General features: G+C 39.4%; 1 protein-coding gene across 4 annotated transcripts; it reads right to left on the bottom strand.

The window, feature by feature from the left end:
• Nucleotides 1-1,247: 1,247 nt before the first annotated feature.
• Nucleotides 1,248-19,235, bottom strand: UVH6 (RAD3-like DNA-binding helicase protein). 4 transcript variants are annotated; one of them, XM_077362324.1, is made up of 14 exons: nucleotides 18,822-19,235; nucleotides 16,956-17,790; nucleotides 15,942-16,024; nucleotides 15,451-15,854; nucleotides 15,161-15,354; nucleotides 14,706-14,886; nucleotides 11,576-11,700; nucleotides 8,379-8,468; nucleotides 6,976-7,054; nucleotides 6,759-6,835; nucleotides 3,681-3,789; nucleotides 3,440-3,579; nucleotides 3,273-3,337; nucleotides 2,481-2,737 (listed from the first exon to the last, which is right to left on the bottom strand). In XM_077362324.1, the coding sequence occupies exons 2-12, from the start codon at nucleotides 17,768-17,770 to the stop codon at nucleotides 3,469-3,471; spliced, it is 2,268 nt and encodes a 755-aa protein (XP_077218439.1). In that variant the 5' UTR covers nucleotides 17,771-17,790; nucleotides 18,822-19,235; the 3' UTR covers nucleotides 2,481-2,737; nucleotides 3,273-3,337; nucleotides 3,440-3,468. The 4 variants fall into 4 exon arrangements, with proteins under 4 accessions (XP_077218438.1, XP_077218440.1, XP_077218437.1 ...); XM_077362323.1 differs by lacking the exons at nucleotides 2,481-2,737; nucleotides 3,273-3,337 and adding an exon at nucleotides 1,248-1,568 and having other exon boundaries at nucleotides 3,375-3,579; nucleotides 16,956-17,804; XM_077362325.1 differs by lacking the exons at nucleotides 2,481-2,737; nucleotides 3,273-3,337 and adding an exon at nucleotides 1,248-1,568 and having other exon boundaries at nucleotides 3,375-3,579; nucleotides 11,576-11,661.
• Nucleotides 19,236-20,474: the final 1,239 nt, after the last annotated feature.

The following is a 20,474-nucleotide window of genomic DNA, read 5'->3' as shown; positions in this document are numbered from 1 at the left end:
AATTTCAAATTTTCGATCGAAATAATGTAACTTTTCGGGTTATATCAATTTCGATTTCGTTATTGACCGAAATTTCAGATTTCGGTCGAAATTTAAAACCTTGGTTGAGTTCCTTTAAGGACTGGTCCAAGACAACCAATGAAAAGGAAGCGTGACACACCACATCTGCCCTCATTCCATATTAATCCAAGCCAAAGTGCATTGCTGAATGAAAATCCGAAGTGCCCATATAGACAGCCCTACTATTACCAATTGTACCCAAATAAGGATACGTTATTTGCCATTTTATCAAAGATATATGAATTTTTTTGTCATATAACATAGTCACTAATGTATTATTTGGCCAGTGGAGTACGAGAGAGGTTACGAGAAGCTCCCAGACGTGGGCGTGTCTTCATAGCAGCTTTTTTATTTTATGAGGAATGCTAAACTGAAGTGCGCACTTGCCAAAACAAGCTGCAAGCTTGCAAGGGTGCCCCTATTCGATCCACATCACCAAACTGCATTTATAATAGCACTGAAAAATGAAAAGGATGAGGAATAATAAATGCAATTGGGAAATGTGGATCCAATGGGGGTGCCCTTGCCACATGTTTTTGCACGGGCGCCCTTCATTTTAGCATTCCTCCTTATATGTTTTGTTTTGTAGCTTTGTCTTTCAAGTGTGGGGTTAATGTATTATACATTATCCTCATTTTAATGATGGAGCATTTGAAAATGTTATCTAGAAACACAACTCTCACGTAGTGTGAATATTTAAAACAAAGTGCACCTCCATTCTCCAACAACGTATAAGAAATCTTAATAAAACTATTTAAAGGAAAATAAATTAAGGAGGACGAATGCCGCGGTTGAGGGCGACCTAATGTAGCACCCTCTAGGCTTTGTTTGATCCGAGCCGCTCATTCGATAGCCCTTGCTTTGGATCCCTTATAGTCCAAATTGATCACATAATCATAAAATCCAATAATGTATATTGTCCGCCATTGAACGTGAACAGTTGCTTAGTTACTTATATGTAGTTTTTAATCACCACAATGCTCGCCCGAGGGTGATCTAGCTTCCATTACATTCTGTTTAGAGTCCCCACACAAGCTGAAGATCTTACGAATTGAAACGAGTTACGCACCAACCCTACCAAACTTACAGTTGATCTCTACTTTTAACGTTTACTTATGAATATAATTATCTTAAGAGATATGTTTATGATGTTAATATGGTGGTAAATAATATGAATTGCTCTATGATTCACAGAGAAAGAAACTAAACAAGAATATTATAAATAGCCAACTTTATCTGTTAATCAATAGAGGAATCATCTCATTGATTAAATACATGGTAAGCCCGATCGGTTGAATTTCAGAATAAAAGTGCAAATTCGACTAGTGCGTAGTCATATGTTAAAGGCACTCAAAAAAATACATTCTGAATCTTGATTTAAGAATGAGAATCAAGAGAATGGTTGCCTAATGCAACCTTGTAAGGCTTTGAAAAGCAAAACCTCGAATCTAGAACACAAAGGTTTGGTAAAGAGACCTGTGTGCCTGATCTGACATGCAAAAGACCATCTGCGATGGACAGTATGCGATGGACGTTAGCAAATCCCTATTTTGAATCATGCATGATACAAGACAAACAGGGCCTAAGGATAAATATATTAATTGAGCTCAAACTATTACATCATTCCTTTGAGCTCAGTTTTCACTGTGCTGAGAATTTTTTCCTAGAACAAGAACTTAGTGAAAGTTGAATTTGCAAAGTCTGGTAACCAAAATTTTCAAGTAAAAATGGTTCACCAGAAGGCTTCAATGAATTTCCTTGCCCATTTTTTTTGTTTTAGCAAAGGTTTTTTGACTGATTTTTTTAAGAACAAAACAGTTCTCGATAGAATTCAACCCTCACATGTGAATGGTCGATCCTATACAGGTCATGTCTTAAATAAACCAACCATCAGACTAAGGGTGTCAATTTTAGCTCGGGCTCGGAGGCTCGCTCGAGCTCGGCTCGAATCCTTAACGAGCCGAGCCGAGCCGAGCCCGAGTTAGGCCAGGCTCGGCTCGTTAAAGCTCGTCAAGTCAACATCATCTGCAAAAATAAAAACAACCGTACTAAGGGTAGGTATGTCATGTCAACATCATCGGCAAATCAAATGAAATTAATTTTGTCCCGTAGTTGTCATAACATTTAACATTTTTTGGTATTTTTTACTTAATTGTCATAACATACTAACTTTTCTTGGTAATTTTTCATTTTAAACTTTATAAATCAGCTATTTATCTTTTTCTCTGTCATGATTACTTTTTTTTTCTCTACTTTTGCTACCGACCTTTGCTTATGCTACCAACCTGTGCCATGTGCGAAACTCGATAAAGCTCGCGAGCCTGGCCGAGCCGAGCCCGAACCAGGCCCGAGCCTAGCCTCTGAGCTTAACGAGCCGAGCCGAGCCTGACCAAGCTCAGCTCGGCTCGGCTCGTTTACACCCCTACATCAGACCATCCTAACAATCCAATTTGAAGACTTATGATTGTTGAGTGTTTAAGTATTGTTTCATTTTTATAGCGTATCGATCTCGCGATATAGACCCTCCAATCTCAGCTGTTTTTAGGCAATGCAAATCCAAGCTTGTGCAATCTTGACCAGCCACCTGTATGCTGGGATGTGCATACCAGAAGGTCTATCCTTTCATGTACTCCACACCTTTGCAACCCCATTCAAGTACACCATGACTCCCAAGCGCCTAGGGGTGTAAACGAGCCGAGCCGAGCCGAGCTTGGCCAGGCTCGGCTCGGCTCATTAAGCTCAAAGGCTAGGCTAGGCTCGGGCTCGGCCACGCTCGGCCAGGCTCGCGAGCTTTATCGAGCTTGGGTTTATCGAGAAAAAGTAAAATAACTGATTTATAAAGTTTAAAATGAAAAATTACCAAGAAAAGCTAGTATGTTATGACAATTAAGAAAAAAATACCAAACAATGTTAAAAGTTATGACAATTACGAGACAAAATTAATTTCAAACCGTTTGATTTGCCGATGATGTTGACATGACATACCTACCCTCAGTACGTTGTTTTTATTTTTGCAGATGATGTTGACTTGACGAGCTTTAACGAGCCGAGCCGAGCCTGGCCTAACTCGGGCTCGGCTCGTTAAGCTTAACGAGCCGGCTCAGCTCGGCTCGGCTCGTTAAGGATTCGAGCCGAGCTCGAGCCGAGCTTTTTTTGAGCCGAGCTCGAGCGAGCCTCCGAGCCCGAGCTAAAATTGACACCCTTACAAGCGCCCCACAAACCCATTCACTTGAGTCGGATACCAGCACTAACAAAATCTGGAACTACTGTACATCACCTATACCATGCAAAGAAGAAATGTGAAACACCCTTACCCATGAGACCAGCACTGCCTGTTGAAACTAGAAATTTTGAAAGCCTTTCCTCTTGAGGGCCGTACTATGTAGGAGAAGAAACAGCGCGTGATCCTCAAAACATATCAGCAGTGCCCTCCATTTTCTCCAAGTCTTCTTGCGACAAAAGGGTCTTCTTGCCACTTCCTCCGGCCTTATCGTATGGTTGGGCCATCTTCCGAAGGAACTGCGTCAACCACAGAAACCGGTTCTAAATGTCAAACAAATAACATTAAAAATAGTAACAGAGTGAATGGTGATGAATTAAAAATGCCAGCATAGACACACCTCGCGAGCTATATGAACAGCCATGTCGGTGCTTAGGTTGAGGTGGGCATCACGTAAATGTGACAATATCCAGCCAGGCAACTTAGAGCGCTTGTCATGGCGACTATATCTGCAAGGAAAGCAAGTTTCCCATCAGATGCACCATTGATATATTACAGTGCAACAGTGAATAAACATATGATACATACCAACAATAATAAGCAAGCCATTGCAGACAAATAGACTGCATACGTTTGGCAGTGTAGCTATTCCTATAAAAATATTGCAAAGAGGTCCCTAGGGCCATCCAATGATGGGCCATATCAACTTACATATTAATAACTTAAATCAAGATAACTTAGGTTATAACAGATTCATTGTCCCCTTTCCTGTTGACTTTGATGGCTGATTCTTCAAGTAGAATCTTGAAGAAGTCTAAGAGTTGCGAGTTAATTAATGGCTTCAGGATGGGATTGCTAGGAGTGGAGATCACTCATTTCCAGTACATTGATGACACGAATGTGTTTAGCAGTTCGGAGGACAATGAAATTAAGAATCTGAAAGTTGTCTTTTGATGTTACAAGGTGGTGATTGGCCAGAGAATCAATTTTAGTAAATTGATCATGATATGCACTTCATCTCAGTGAGGAGAGTTCTAAATTTTCCACTTTTTGGGGTGTAGGGTGGAGTAGCTCCCTATCAGATATCTTGGTTTACCTTTATGTGGCAGAAGGCCTAAAAAGGGGTGTCCGACCCAATCATTGAGAAGAGAGGGGACTCACCTCTCCTCATGGAAGAGGACTCTCCTCTCCTGTGGTGGCAAGATCACCTTGATCAAATTGGCTTTGTCTAATCTTCCTAATTATTACATGACTCTATTCAAGTGCACTATTGTGGTTCTTAAGCACATCGAACAGCTTTACCCTACAGTTAATTGAAGTTTGTCAGCCCAAGAAGACTGGAGGTCTGGGCATCAGACACCTTAAAGCCCTGAACACGGTTCTTGGGTAAGTGTTTGTGGAGATTCGATGAGGAGAGTTCTCTTTCTAGATGCGGGTCATTGACAAGAACTACAGGGCCAATTTTGTGGTTGGAATCTGTCAGACATAGACATATATAGTAACCATGGCATCACGGCATAGAGACACATTCTAAAGATTCAGTACCCTTTTCTCAGAGGGATTTGGCACAAGGTCCGCAAAGGTGACAGTGTGGTTTTGATCTAATGTGTGGTGTTGTGAGAAGCCTCTGAAAGACTTATTTCCGAACCTCTTTTGGATGGCAAACCAGAGGGAAATTACTAACGTCATCATTGACTAAGGAGGTCGAGTTCTGTAGACTTTTCTTTGATAAGAGATTGAGAGGGTGGTCTCTTTCAAGGACATTCTTAATTCGACTTTCATTAGAAGGGAGGGGAAGGATAAGAGAATTTGGATTTGGGCACGTGATGGTGTTTCTTAGGCCATTCTTTCTACCGCCTCGTGTTGGCTACCTCTTCCTGCAAAAATGTAATGTTATCGTCGTCAACCATTGCACTATATGTCTCAAGGCGGAGGAGACCATGGACTAACTCTTTATCCATTTCAAAGCGGACAGAGAAATTGGGTTTTTTATCCTAAATCTGTTTGGCACCGTCTTGGTCCTCCCTTTTCGCTTTGCAGATTTGTTTGAGATGTGGAACTTTGCCCCTTGGGCTAGGAGGGGTTGTATTCTGTGGAGATGGCCTTCTTGAAGTGATCTGGATGATCTTGAAAGGAATAGCCGGGTCTTCAAAGGTTCTTCGAGTTGAGGAAAATTCATTTCTATTCAGCAACAAGCGCTTTCGATGATTGTCCATTGGGCCAGTATCCTTCGGGAATTCAGGGGGATATCTGAATCCACTATTAGAAGGTCTCCCACTCCAGTCTGGGATAAGTGCAAGCCTTGAAGTTTGGGATTAGGCTGGTGTAGCACAGAGAACTTGGCAACCTAACAGTAGAAGGCGACTCAAGCAACGTTATCCGGTGGATGAAACATGAGATTCGCCAATGCAATTGAAGAGATTTTAGATCGGATTGAGGGGCATTATTACTTTTCAGCATGTTTGTCGTTAGGCTAATAGCAAAGCAGACAGGGTCGCTCGCTCTTGGGTAGATAGAGCTAGTATAGAGACTTTTGACTACCTTCCTCCATGAATTTTGATGTTTTGGTCTTTCTCTGGTTGTGTTGTGTATTTTAACCATCTCGGCCCCCCGAGCCTAGCCCTTTATTTTCTAATGAAGTGTTTTTTTTTTTAAATGGTTCTAACGAATTGTTGCCATTCAAATAAAAAACAGATGTGGGATGACCATAGACACTTAATCAAGATATCATCGTGAGTTTCCCTCGTGAAACTGCAGAGTATACAAACTAACTAATCACATGTATTTCTCTAGAATAACTGGTCCCCAATTAGGATCTTACTGTGAATTGCACACCATAAAAAAGCATTGATCTAGGAAAAGAGGGAATGCTCCAAATTTTACGAAAATCATCTTTGGTAGTTGGGGGACCACTGAGGAATAGAAAGATTTAGCCAACTGGGGAACACTTAATCAAGTCTCCGAAGTATCTCACCAAAGTATCCCTGGGCATGGATATAATGAGAATTAATTCGATTTGATAGGATCAAGGATTTAACTGAAGCACACGGAAACAAACATTACTGCTGAATCAGGGCAGTAACAATAGAACCATCAATTTGGTCCTAGTAATCTGCAAAATCATCTTAGGAGATCCTATGTGCACTTGAGCCCTAAGAAAGTGACAATCTTCACATGCTTCGTTACAGGACACTGCATCTGCATCAATGTGGGGTCCTACTTTTGGTTTTTCTTTGGAATCAAATTTCTACCAACAAAAAATATCCAATAAACTAATGAACACAACTTATTTGGGCAACAAACCTAGTCATCATCAATATAGGCTGTGCAATGTCAAGAGAGTAGTTTGAAGCTAGCAAGCCTCGCACCTGAGACTAAAAAAAGGACAACTAGACTATTTTCAGAATTATCAATGTGCCAGAGGTTGTTTATTTGGAAACAATACCAGTAATAAAAGATGCAGATAAAAATTGCAAACCTTTTGTCCGCAAAAATCATCATTCCATAATCTGCCTTTGAACGAATGACCCGGCCTACACATTGTGCTGCTTGCCTCTGCCGAAAGGTTATCCCATTAATGAAGTTCATATTTTCATATATAACAATAGACTTCAGAAGTTAAATTACTTAGCATAATTAAAGAACCGAGTTCAAATAAAACATGACAATATGAACATAACAGTATCGGGACATACCAAGGCATCGAATGTCAGAAAATCTCCTTCTTTTATCTGAAAAGTCTCTCGTAAATACTCTAATCTGGCGAGCAATATTCTGGAAAAAGAAAAGCTTTGTCTCTCAAACAAGATGCATAAAAAGAAAAACAAGACTTAAAGCTCAGTAACAGAATCAACAACTTTAAAAGAAACTTTCTTTATCAAGTGTATGTCAAGGTTTGGGCCAATGATCATCAAGGTTTGATAAGTGAGTTTCGGCCTATGATCATCAAGGTTTATTCTTCATCAAGTCTGATTTTCGAGTCGTTTCTTCAGGTTATGGTAATTTGTCTTCAATTGCCAAGATTCGAGGGATTGGTATCTCATAGGGTTGAAACCTTTTGTTGAATGTTCTGACCATTCCAATAGGAGTCAGGAGTGATCAAGGGATGGACCAATGATTGTGAGATCCTGACGACAAGTAAAAGAACAACAAGTTTGGGCTTGCGAATATTTCTTGATTTATTTGAAGAAAGGCGGGCCTTTTGAGCAAAAAAGTTGGACGTTTAGGAATCAGGGGGACAATTTGGCGACGTGTCAAATCTTATGATGCTTCATCCCTCATGTGATCTTCTAAGATATTTGGAATGGAAGGAACAAGAGAATCTATAAACATACAACTCTTCTCCATCGGAGCTTCTGTGAGACACATTAAAAGGTCCGAAGGCACTAGCAAGGAAACAATTTTGGGTTGTTCAGTTCAAGATCTTACTGAAATTAGAGAGAAATGCGAGAAAAATCAATAGTATATGGGTATGCTGCTTGACAGGTGGCCCCTCCCACTAGTATCCTAAAACTAAATTTGGTTGTAGTTCTTTGGATAAATCCAAAGGTCAGTATCTGAGGTGTTTTCTAGAAATGATAAAGGTGATGAGGTAAGATTCTATTCCTAGGACAATTAGAATTAAAAGGTCTTATTTTTCATTTTCCCTCTCGGAAACAGCCTCTCTGCAAAGCAGGGGTAAGGCAGCGTACATCTAGCCCTCCCAGACCCCGCAATGGCGGGAGCCTCGTGCACTGGGCCGCCCTTTTTTTATTTATTCTTCATTTTCTCCATTGATTTCCCTGCTGAGTAAGGCATTGGTGGGAAGGTAATTATTGATGTAATATTTGAGTTGGCTAGATGTTTGGGTGTTTCTTCTAAACTATTTTGCAAGAGGAAAGAATTAATTGATAAAAAAAGATGTTTCTAGGCCAGAGTTGACTACCTATCATTCTTTTCCCATTTTTAAAATTTTTGTCCTTTTTTTTCTTTAATAAATTTGCCATTTATTGAAAAAGAACAAACCTCTTCAATTTTGGGAGGTCCAGAAAAAAAAACTGAATCAAAGATGAATCAACTGGGACAATAAGCAAATCTCAAATAAAAGTGGACCACGCACCTGCTCAGCGTGTACTGAAAAGGAACCCCAAACATGATCACAAGTCTGCCATAATGTCGATCAAAATCTATACCTTCAGCTACTTTTCCCCTGCATAGGACACACATTTTTAGAATAAAATAGGGGTCGCCAGAGAATTGGGATTAATTTGGTGTGTTGGGAGTAACAAAAAAATTAATGAAAAAATAATGGAGCAACAGTAGGGGGTCTGCAAACATAAAAACAAAACAACAAGGCATGTGATCTGATTCATGCAAGTGCCTGCCACTTGTCCAACCATAGCTTATTTGAGATGTCTAGGTTTTTGGCATTGAATCAGTTGCAGAATGTTAGTACGAAAGAAGAGCAAAGGAGAATATCAAGATGGCCTGACCCGCAACTACAAAGGCTTATGTAGTTTGTTACATCAGCAAAATGGAAAATTATAAGGGAAACATTGCATCCTTGGTCTAGTAGTCAAGAATTTTATCTCAGATTTTTCTGAGAATTTTCTGAGAACAGATATTCCTGTAGACTTTACTCCTATAAACAGAGACTTGCCAAAGAATTTCCAAGAGACTTTACTGGGTGGTTGAAGCATCAAGCTTGTGGCTGTAAACTTATAGTCCCTACTCCCATCACAAACTGAATTGGGATTTTTTTTGGGGAGTTGAGGGTAGATAATAGCAGAAACACAGGCGAGAAGAAGTTCAGAGCAAAAAAAGCTACTATCCCATCGACCACCCAAACTGTCCTGCAAATTCAAGAAAAACCATAATGCTTCGTTTGGTTGCAAGTAAAAAAAAATTCCCTTGAATTTTCATGGAAAAAGGGAGGAGACAAGGGAGGGAACAAGCATTTATTAGCAAGGGTGTCATTATGAGTGGAGAGAGAGGGAAGTGAGAGAAAGAGAGAGCACCATTCCCTAGAAAATTACATGGGAGACTTCCAAGATAATGCTGATGTCACCTCCCTTTTTCCACAAAAATCCAATGGATTTTTGTTTTTTACTAGCAACTAAACGAAGCATAAAAGAAGCCCCCTTTCCAGATCTGCCATAACTCCAATAACAGTCCTAAAACCTATTTCTACTGTCCCAACTCCCTTACTAATCACCCTAAACCCTTTCGCAACCAATGGATCACCCTAACTCCAGTTCAGACCCAATCAGCCACCATAAACCTGTCCCATCTCCCAGTCCTAACTGCTAAGTCCTAACCATGCCACTTCCACAGGTCCCTCCAAGGCTCCTAATAGTCTCAACCCTATAGATATACGTCCATTAATTCCTTTACATCAGAACCCCTCAACTATGACTCCAACCTTAGCCTTTTATCCTTAAATCATATTGTTGTGATTAAAAACAGCAGTCTTAAGTCAATCTGTGGTTCTAAATTTCGACCGACACGATGTTGGTTCGGACCAACACCAAAAGTACCAATTTCGGTGTCGGTCCAGATTCCGGCCGAAATTTCCGAAGTTTTGAAATTTCGGCCAAAATTTTGGGAAAATGTAATTGTTTAAAAAAAATCCAAAATCAACTGTTATTCCCAAATTTAGCCAAAAAATTCGGATTTGGCCGATTTTTTTTTCTAATACCGAATTTTGGCCGAAATTTCGGTTTCGGCTGACGCCTAAACTGATACCGAAACTGAAATTTTAAACCTTGAGTCAATCTTTCTAGCCAGTCCTACACCAAGTGGTATCAAACCCTATCTTTTTCTATGGCAACTCAAAGCGGAAGGGCTTACAAGGGAAAATTCACTCAAAGATAATATGCTATTAAGCTGGTAGAGAGGTTGTACAATATTGAGATTCACTTGAAGGAAGCAAAAAACTCCTCTACTCGAGGGAATGCAACAACTAAAGGGCTTGGGATCTTGGAAACCAAGAGGAAGACATAAACAGAAAAAGAAGAGTCCACAATGGTGGCGGAAGTGGAAAGCAGAATAACTTGCCACTTAGGACCAGTCCTAAGGTTGCCAATGTCAAACAAAGTCTACACTACAACGGACTCCAACAACCAAGTTGGTTCGCGAAGTACCTCAATGGAATAATTTAGGAAGTGCAAGATCCAACAAAGATATTAGCAAAGTAAAGGCACGCACTATGGAACTTTATGACATTATGCGAAGAAAGGATGCTCATCTAAAGAAACATAAATATGTTTGGATGTATCTTGCAAATAAAGCTTACACAAATTTGTTTTCTGTGGCTATTAATATTCAATCTTGTTTGTGTGGAATAATGGACTGTAAATAGCTCAATTTCAAGTGAAAGACAAAGGCTACAATTGTTATCTAGAGTTGATTCCGACAATACTTGACTCACATACAATATTGAAGGTGATTCTCTAAATGTGATTAGATGGATTAATAAGGGTGTGGGATTTTTTTGGAAGCTTGTGGACCTATTCGAAGAAGTGCTAGATAGACTTGAAGGACACTGCCTTCAATTTGGCCATGTTAAAAGAGAAGCAAATGCAGAGGCTGACCGAATAGAAAATTAGGGAGTTTCTAGTGAAATCTTAAAATAAGGGAGTTTCTAGCAGAAATCTTATAATTAGGGAACATATGCCTGCATTTCATAGGCCCTAGAAGGTTTTCTTGTAGCTAGTTATCTTTTGTTTTGATGATGTTTTATTTTGTTGCCTCGATCTGATCACCTCTGTTGAGCTTTGTTTCTATCTTTTTATTCTATGATTTCATTGCTATTAAAAAAGGTATGTTATGACAAGCAAGTGGAAAGATGGAAGCTTCACCCATTTGTTGCCAAAAGCTCAATTGCAAAAACAGCGGCATGGGTTTCATAAGGGACCACCCTCTCATTTAAAGATTGCTTACTCAAGTTTGGTTGGCATCAAGGACTTCAACACTCCCCCACACGTGAGGGGGAGTGTTGAAGTATAAAAGAATAAATAACGCCTTCTCCAACAGCTTAAGCTTTTGGAGAAACTGGTCGACACAGTTTTTTTATTTCTGTTGCACCATCAATTAAGAAATTCAACCAGCTGATGGATTAATTGTCTTCTATCTAGAATATGAGTGGTCAATATTTTCCATTAACAATATACATATGAAAAACACATATCTTTAATCATGATTTTGAAAAGACGGGCAAGAGCTAGAAGATGTGGTATTTATTTGAACTTTGAGTTGTCTTCCATTTGGAAGTATTCAACAAATAAAATGTCAAAGGAACAATGAGATAATGAATACCTGGCAACGGAAAAAAATACAGCGCCTCTCCCACAATCACAGGCCCTACGATAGTTATCTAGAGCCAAAGTAGTTTCCACCACATCCTGAGTTTCAATGAAAACTAGTTTATGTTGCATTACATCCTGCAATAAAGGGAGGGGTTAACACGATAGTTAAGTCGCTCAAGAAAATTGCAATAAGAATAGTGGTCAAGTTGTGGAACTTTCATATTGAGATTTTATTTGTCCAGATAAATCCAAAAAAGGGCCTGAAAAAGAGATTTTATGAGGCATTTTAGACTGAATATGTCAACTGGAAAATACAGTGACAGTCCAAATCATAGATGCAGGTCTAGGAAATGAATAGAAGAAGAGAAACGTGAAACAAAAGGGAAAATAGAGGAGAAAAGAGAAATGGAGAAGAGATAGGAAATCAACCATTCAAAAAATGATACGAAATCATATAAGAAACATCTTAAAAAACCACTTGAAACATTTGCGAAACAATAGATGAGTGTCGAGGAAAACATATCTGAAACAAGAGAGAAGCAAACCTGAATTGTGTGGGTTAAAAATTGGGTTGTAATAAAGCAGATAAATAAACCAATATAAATGAAAAATACCAAAGTCTAGGAACTATAGCTCCCTAACACAAGTGAGGATTACAAACAATTATGATTCAGACTTGAAGGATGTTGACGACCAATACCTCAACATATTTTTTAAATGACCGACAGCTTTACTAAAGAGAAAACAACCAACGTTAGATATAACACAAATACATACTTAGGAACCATGACATAAACAAGAGAATCATTCGTTAAGTGTTTAATAACATCAAACACCCAATGACGTAGCTCAATAGTCAAGGCTTTGTTCTTCAACTTAGATGTCGGACCTTCAACCCAGTTTAATAAACACACGCACGCACACAAACAATGACGTGCGTTGTCGTACAAGTCTGATAATTCAATACAAATCACATTTCACATGTAATTCATATAATATGTATAATAGTACAAGCAACATATTTCAAATTCAATTTATATAGATATAATTATGTAACATATACTAATATAGTATACCACTAATGCACTTACGATTTTGGTTTCAGTATGCATTTCAGTTCCGATATTGTTTCAATGAGGATAGACATGGAAACGTTTCAGCTGTTACATGTCGGTTTCTGTGAAATTTAAAACGCTTTGGTAGTTTTGTGTCGGTTTCGGTTGAAATTTAAAACCAAGCCCTCAATGAAGATTTTCAACACGGGTTGAGGAACCACCCAGTTGCGCACCAATACCATAACTATCATGACATCTAGTAAGTAGCATATTTTTGTCTCCTCATCCAACTCCAGGGCCTGACCGAAAAATGAAGGTGATCATCACAATAATCGTTTCATGATCCAGACAATGAGGTGGATACCAAATATTCTTAGCAAACAGCCCTAGCTCATTGATAGACATCATGATGCCCCTGGGATAACGATATCAGGCGGTCCTGAGGTTTGATCTATCCCAGACTCAAAACCTTGGATGCTCACACCTCCAAGAACAAAGAAAATAGAACCACATTATTGCTTAAGATCCTCGTGTTCACCTACGTCACAAATATCGTTCACGGGAATTTCCCAGCAAGGGAAAATCTAGGGATATATTAATTTTTTTTACTTTGTTCGGGCTTATATCGGGAAAACATGGTAAAAATAAAATTATTTAAAAATATATAAATATATAAAATAAAAATATCGGGATATTATTGCGATATTTTATGATAAAAATGAAAATATCACTATATTTCTAAAATCACGGGATTATTTCGGGATTTTGTCGTTTTCTCAAAACGTCGCCATTGAAATGAGATATTTTGAAAATATCAGAGATATTTGTGACAAAGGTGTTCACTGGGCTTTTGAGTCACCAATGCACCATAGCCCAACTCTCAAGCTCTTGATCAAAGAAAGCCTTAGACATCAGCACTCCACAAAAAATCATTTGAAAAAATCCAACACCTCAAAATCCTCCTTATCCACTGCCACCGCCTCCTCATTCTCACTATCAACCCATGCGTTTCCTTAACATGACCAAGGTCGAGAGCAAACCACTTCCTCAAACGATATTGATAGACTGGAAAGGTCCACTTTTAGGGTCTTCTCACTCCAAATCTTCCTCACAAATTGAAACACCTAGTGGCAACTCCACCCACATGTCAGAGGTGGATAGCAATATGCAGAGACTCTAACTAGCTCATAAATCCCTTGAGAATGGCATGCATGCAATCTCCAGGCACTCCAAGCACACTTTTAACCAAAACGAAAACTGCCATTACTTAAAATTCATGGAATGGATACAAACGACAACAGTCATTACTGCCATTACTTTAAATTCATGAATGACAAAAGAATTGCTTTTCAGTAGCGCCAGGGACTGTCTGATCCCATGTTCAACACTCCGTGTGGACTCTGCATATGCGAAATAACAGAAAATAAAGGCCCTTGAAAACTAAACAATATAATGGCTCCTCAGAGGCTCAAACACAGAACAGGCTAAACTGGAAACATGCTTTTAACCCAATAAGCTACAAGTACAATGAGCATTGCAAGAACTTGAAGCAGATAAAGATTTCTAAATCTTTTCCTACAGAAATTTATTGCTTGCATTTCCAAATTGAGCATTGCAAGAATTTGAAGCAGATAAAGATTTCTAAATCTTTTCCTACAGAAATTTAGGGGCCGTTTGGATGCGCGGATTTTAGAATCCGGGATTTCTTCAAAATTGTAGATGAGAGACAAGAGAAGAAGCGGACCAGCCATCGTTTTCTGATTTCTCGCCCTTCTTTCTGTCAGCAAGAGGGTAGCAGATGATCGCCTGTTTCCCGGTTTTAGAAATCTCAGGATGTGGGAGAGATTTCAAAAACCTGGATTTCTTACTTAAAATCCAAGAAACGCTGTCAGGACAGCATGCAGAGCTTGATCATGAACCCTCTTTTACAATTAAAACCAGGATTCTAAAATCTGCGTATCCAAACAGCCCCTTAGTGTTTACATTTCCAAATTAGAACTTTAAGAAAGATCCAATGACATCTATTCACCTGAAAATTCAAAACAAATTTCCCCCCAAAGAGGTCCAGATGCAGCACATTCTCACCTGTAAAATGCCAATTTCATTCCAACTATTGACAATTCCATCCATATATGAGTAGCTGACGAAGAAACAAACAATGCCATCTGGGACAGCAGCCACCATTTCCAGCAGGAGCCTTCCATAATTCCTCACAACACCAGGATCACTACGCATATCAAATTTTGTACTTACGGGAAGTTGATCACTGAAAACAACATTAGAAATGGAAAGTAAATAATCTAGGAAATGTTAAACATCAAATTCCATGAACGTGAAAGCTTCCATGATTGTTGTGCTGATAAGATACAACACAATGAAACTCAGTTTTGGAATATGCACTTTGCAATTGAATGCATAAAGAGAACTAGAGGGTAAAAACCACCCTTTCTATTCAAAATCAAGAACATCGCAAAACAAATGCTACCAAAAATGTCCCACAACCAGAAAAAAAAAACTTTTAGATTTTACATAGTTCACACCTTCCACGGGTTAAAACCATTGGACATATGCAATCCCTTGTCAGAGACATTGTAAAACTTCGACTGATAACTGGATTGAAATTAAGAAGACGCGGGTAGAGGTCAATCGGGCTTAAAGTCCCAGAAGTTATAATAACCGATTGGAAGCGTTGGAATACTGGCTTTATGGCAAGAGAAGCATCATGACAGCTAAGCTGGAACACAATAACAAGAAAATGTCAGATAATCAGTCTCACACACACACATATAGAGGCAACTAAAAATATTAAAGAGGTTGAGTTCAACCGTACCTGCAATACAGGGTCTGGTATATGTGGCATTCTCTCGTCATAAGGTTCAATTATAATAGAAAATCCCTGTGTGTATGTCCCAACCAATGTTGCGAAATCACAGACAGTTTGGATATGCAAAAATTCATCTGTATCAGTTATTTCGAGAGTCAGCATGAGGGAGTGCAGACGATCGTAGCAGAATTTCAACATTTTCTGGTCAATTCCAGCCTGAGAATTTATTGAAGCAACAAACAGAACAGGTCCTTCAGTCTCAACATTTTCAGTTTCCAGACGCCCCTTCAAATAATGTACTAATCTCCGTAAAACAGATAGAAAATGTTCCGCACGTCGAATATTTCCAGGCACAGCCTCCTTCAAAATATCATCGGGCAAGGCAGGATTAGAGAGCCAAGTATCCGTTACTGCAATGAGAATGAGAAAGTGTCAACAATTATTAAAGACAGAAAACCCAAGGATAATATCTAACCAGGATAGAATATCACACGTACATGGCAAGTTCCCTCTTTGTGCCAAACCCTCAACAAGCCGGTTGTATTCTGCACGCAACCTACCAGCATCCGTGGCCTTGAACCTTCCTACCATATCAAACAGTTTGAAGACTGGTCAAGTCTGAAACTACATCGTGGACACCGCATAAAGACTAAAGAAGCAATGTGTAATTACAGACATGGTCTTAAATTTCGGTAGGGACTGAAACCGAAATACCACCGAGCTCGTCAATCTCCCTCTGTAATCAACAAAATCCAAAATTTTGGCTAGAGTCTGAAATTTCGGCAATTTCGGTACATTAATTAAATTTGCTTTTTTTTAACCGAATTTCAGCCGAAATTTCAGTTTCAGCTATGTCCAAAACCGAAACCGAAACTGAAATTTAAATCCTTGATTACAGAATAAGCCCAACAGCCTAAAACCTTAATCTCTGCAGTAGTTCTGTTTGAGTGTTGACCATGGATTGAAATCAAACAGATAGATAGAACACAGAGCAGCAACTAAATAACTAAACTACCACAGAGTAATATTTAGGACAGTGTGTAAAAAACTAAAAACAACAATACATAACATTGAAAAAGTGAGATTGATCTTATTTCAATGTGCCACATCTTTATAACGGATCCGAAATTTATAGAATTTCCAAAATATCTAATCAGCTCAATGTAGAAAAAGGACAATGCAAAAGCAATGCACTGAAACATCTCAACTCAATCACATAAAGAGCCCAGAGCCAATGAAGCTAACAAGGGTAAAATACTGACAGAACTCAGAAGCATCCATATAAATATTATATCACAAAATCAAAAGAGGCAACCGATAAGATGCAAGTACCCAAAAAAATTACAATTATATCAAAAAAAAATAGACAAAGATGTCATGCATAAAAAAGTAAATCTAGAGAACATCCAATGAGCTTCCATACAACATTCCAAGCACAAAACCATATACAGGGAAAGAGAGAAAAGAGACCATACAGAAAAAGAGAAAGAGAAAAAGGAAGAAAGGTGCACCTTTCGATCTCATGTGAAATCTTGTTAAGATTCCTGGTGGCCCCGTCAAGAGTTTGACGCCTCACACTCACACTAAGCGCCTCAATACAAACGTTGTCAATATTATGGGCTTCATCAAACACCACAACGCATTCTCTCTGCATCTCTTTCGATATGACTCCAGCGACCTTGGGGTCAAGCAAATACTGGTAGCTATACACAACAACATTGGCGTACTGTATCATATGCCGAGCCAAGAAATACGGGCACCAGCCCTTTTCTTTCCCAAAGCTCCGCAAGTCCTGCAATGTGTAGACACCAGGGGGGAGGAGGGCCTCCGCACCGGACTTTTCATAATTTTCAAAGAACGGACACGTAGGTATGTTGGGGTTCTCGACAGCAAGGGCACGGACCCAGCTGGCAGTGAGCTTGCGGCAGCCAGCATCAACAGAGTCACGGGTTGTGGACGAAACAACAGAAGGGTTGATGCATAGATTCTTGCGGGAGCTGAGACCTAGAGCGAGGATTTTAGCAGAGGGTCCAAGGTGGCGAAGCTGATAGTCATAAAGGAGGCGGAGCTCAGATAGAGTTTTCTCCATCTCATGGACGGTTCGAGTGCAGTAAAGGAGCTTTGGAGGGTTGGAAGGTTTAGCAAGGGCATAGCTAGTGATGAGTGAGAGGAGGGCTATGGTCTTTCCAGTGCCAGTTGGCATTTCCAAAAGGCAATGGCCTTTCGCATCTAAGGCGCGTTTTAGGTCCAACATGTAAGAGTACTGTTCTGGGTAGATGTGGTCATAGGGGAAGTAAACAGTTATATCTTCAATCTGGAACTTCATTGTTGGCTCCCTCAGATCCTCTGCTTAAAAGTGACTATTTGAATGTTAAGGATTAATGAGTGGAATAATTACAAGTATATTGCTCTTTTAGCTTTCTTTACATGATAACTTTCTTTCTTGTTGATGGTATAGTTAAGCACGATATTGAACCCTTGCTTCTTTCCTTCAGATTTATGTGTGAATATATAAGACATCGGCATTTTGAGGAAAAATCTTAAATTGGGATATATTTATTTTATCACACCATTTTTTATACTTATTTGTCACGTAATTCAGAAAATCGTTTGGGCGTAAAGCAAACCAGATTAATCCCAACCCAACCCCAAACCAAAAACTCAAATAAATCTCAAACCCAAACCAGATCAGGGGGTAAATCCGAACCCAAACCAAACCAGATTAATCTGAAACCCAAACCAGAATAATCCCAAACCCAAACCAGATTTAATACCCAAAATCCAAATCAAACGAACTAACCAGCCATTTAATACCCAAAATCCACACCACAAAACAGAGCAAGATGAAAAAAAGACGTGCAAGATGAAATAACCCAAAAATCCAGACCCTATTCAAAATGAATCAAAGTACTCCAAGATCTCCAATGCAAACCAGTCATTTAATACCCCAAGATCTCCAGAAAAAGAAGACATTCCAAGATTTCAGCAAACATTCCAAGCACCCAAACCCTAGTTTTAGGTTAACAACACACGTTACAAACCCTAGTTTTAGGTTAACAACAGACATCTAAAACAAATATACTAAAAAAAATCCCACCAGGGACCCTAAAATCAAATCACAACACAAAGCATAAAAATCAGATCTGAACAAACCCTAGTTTTAGGTTTAGAATCACACGTTAAAAATCTAAACAAAAAACAAAAAACAGAGAAAAAGAAAAACCCAAAAAAGCATACAACCAAGCCCCAAAAATACATAGATCCAAGCACCAAGCCAAACAAAAACAAAGATCCATGCCAAACCAGGCATCTCCTACAATTGAAACCCAAAAAAAAATACAAAAAAGAGGGGAAAGGAAGAAAGGGAGGAGGCGTACCAGTTGGGGAAGAAGGACGAGTGGAGGCCTCGAGATTGTAGAGCGAGAGGAGATGAGATGAGAGAGCGAGAGGAGTCGAAAAGGGTTCTGCTGTCACTCACAAGACGCGACTCGTTTTTTTCCGTGGAAAATAAGACTCCTTGCCTTTCCGTTTCCGTTTCCGTTTCCGTTTCTAAGGCGCAACTGAACTGCTTGAGGATTAATTCATCTCCTTTAACGATTTTCGTTGCTTTGAAACTTAACAGATAACGTTACAGAGGGGATTTGATAGTCAGAGGGGATATTTCCCCCCAAAACAGAATGTGCGCATAGATATTAAAGACGGAGAAAACAAAGTTACCTCAGGTGAAACAGCCGTCTTCTTCTTCTTCTTCTTCTTCTTCTTCTTCTTCTTCGTCTTATTGGTTCGAGATTGAGATCGGGAGCGACTTGTTATGCTTGAGAGAGAGAGAGAGAGAGAGAGAGAGATGAGGTGTTTGTTAGGGTTTTGATCCAGACAGTTCGAGGGAGAGACGGGGGCGGGGAGACGGTTTAGGGTTTTGATTAAGAGACTTCGAAATAGATTCAGTCATTCATAGAGAGAGAGACTCGCTGTCGAAATTAAACTTCGAACACAGTGGCCCACAGTACGGTGTTCGTTGTTCGTATAATCGCAGCCGTTGACGTATAAAATCCTACCAGAAAACAACTTTTACCTTTTTGGAAGGGAAATGACCCCCCTAAACGGATAAAATCCCCCTGAAATTTTACATGGGACTAGATACACTCACGTCAATGTCCTTTCACACTCTACAACCCTAGAAAGGTAAATGATATCCCCCTAAACGGATAAAATCCCCCTTTAATGGTTTCTAGGGGTGCAACTCGGGTCGGACCGGTCGGGTTTTCCGAAACCCTACCATACCTAAGAATTATATCAGGTCTGGTAGGGTCGGGTCTAAACTTTTATAGAAAAACCTTAGATTCGTAAACTCAACCCTATGCAAGATAGTTTCTCGGGTCGGGTTTTCATTTTTTAGCGTAGGATGATAACTAATTTTAAAGATTGTAGATAAAAAATATAAAGTTTCACACCAAAAATCTCTAAATTTATGTCATCAAGTGTATAAATTTAAGAAGAACACTACATTTGCACATAACAGACATAATCACCTCAAAACAATTGTATTAGTATATTGAAAAATAATTTGCTATGTTAATCAAGAGATATTTAAGAAAGTCATAGTACACCCATATGAGTTGGGTCAGGTTTCGAGTTTTAGGCCTTTTTTTCCTTTAAATCCAGCACTACTCAAGATTGAGTCGGGTTTTCCAATTTAAAGCCCGACCCTACCCAGGACCCAAGATTTCTATACCCAACCCATGTTATTTTCGGGTCGGGTCAATGCGCAAGTTGCAGCCCTAACTGTTTCTGTGAGAATGGTTCAATGCTTGAGGATTAATTCACCTTAACGATTTTCTTTGCCTTTGAAACTTAACAGATAATGTCAGAGCCTTAGAGGGGGGATATTATCGTCAGAGGGGATATTTCCCCCCAAAAAGGGAGCCCCCCCTCGTATTTTTCTTGTTCCCCACACCTAGCCTCAAACACCCCACTTCCCATTGCTATACCTGAAGACGTTCAGGTGCTCTCTCTCTCTCTCTCTCTCTCTC

The sequence above is a fragment of the Tasmannia lanceolata genome, unplaced genomic scaffold (assembly GCF_043159265.1).
Source record: "Tasmannia lanceolata isolate RefF3 unplaced genomic scaffold, GAP_Taslan_0.1 ptg000019l, whole genome shotgun sequence".
NCBI lineage: Eukaryota > Viridiplantae > Streptophyta > Magnoliopsida > Canellales > Winteraceae > Tasmannia > Tasmannia lanceolata.
The sequence above is the reverse complement of the archived record's forward strand: the minus strand, read 5'-3'. Positions and strand labels throughout refer to the sequence as shown.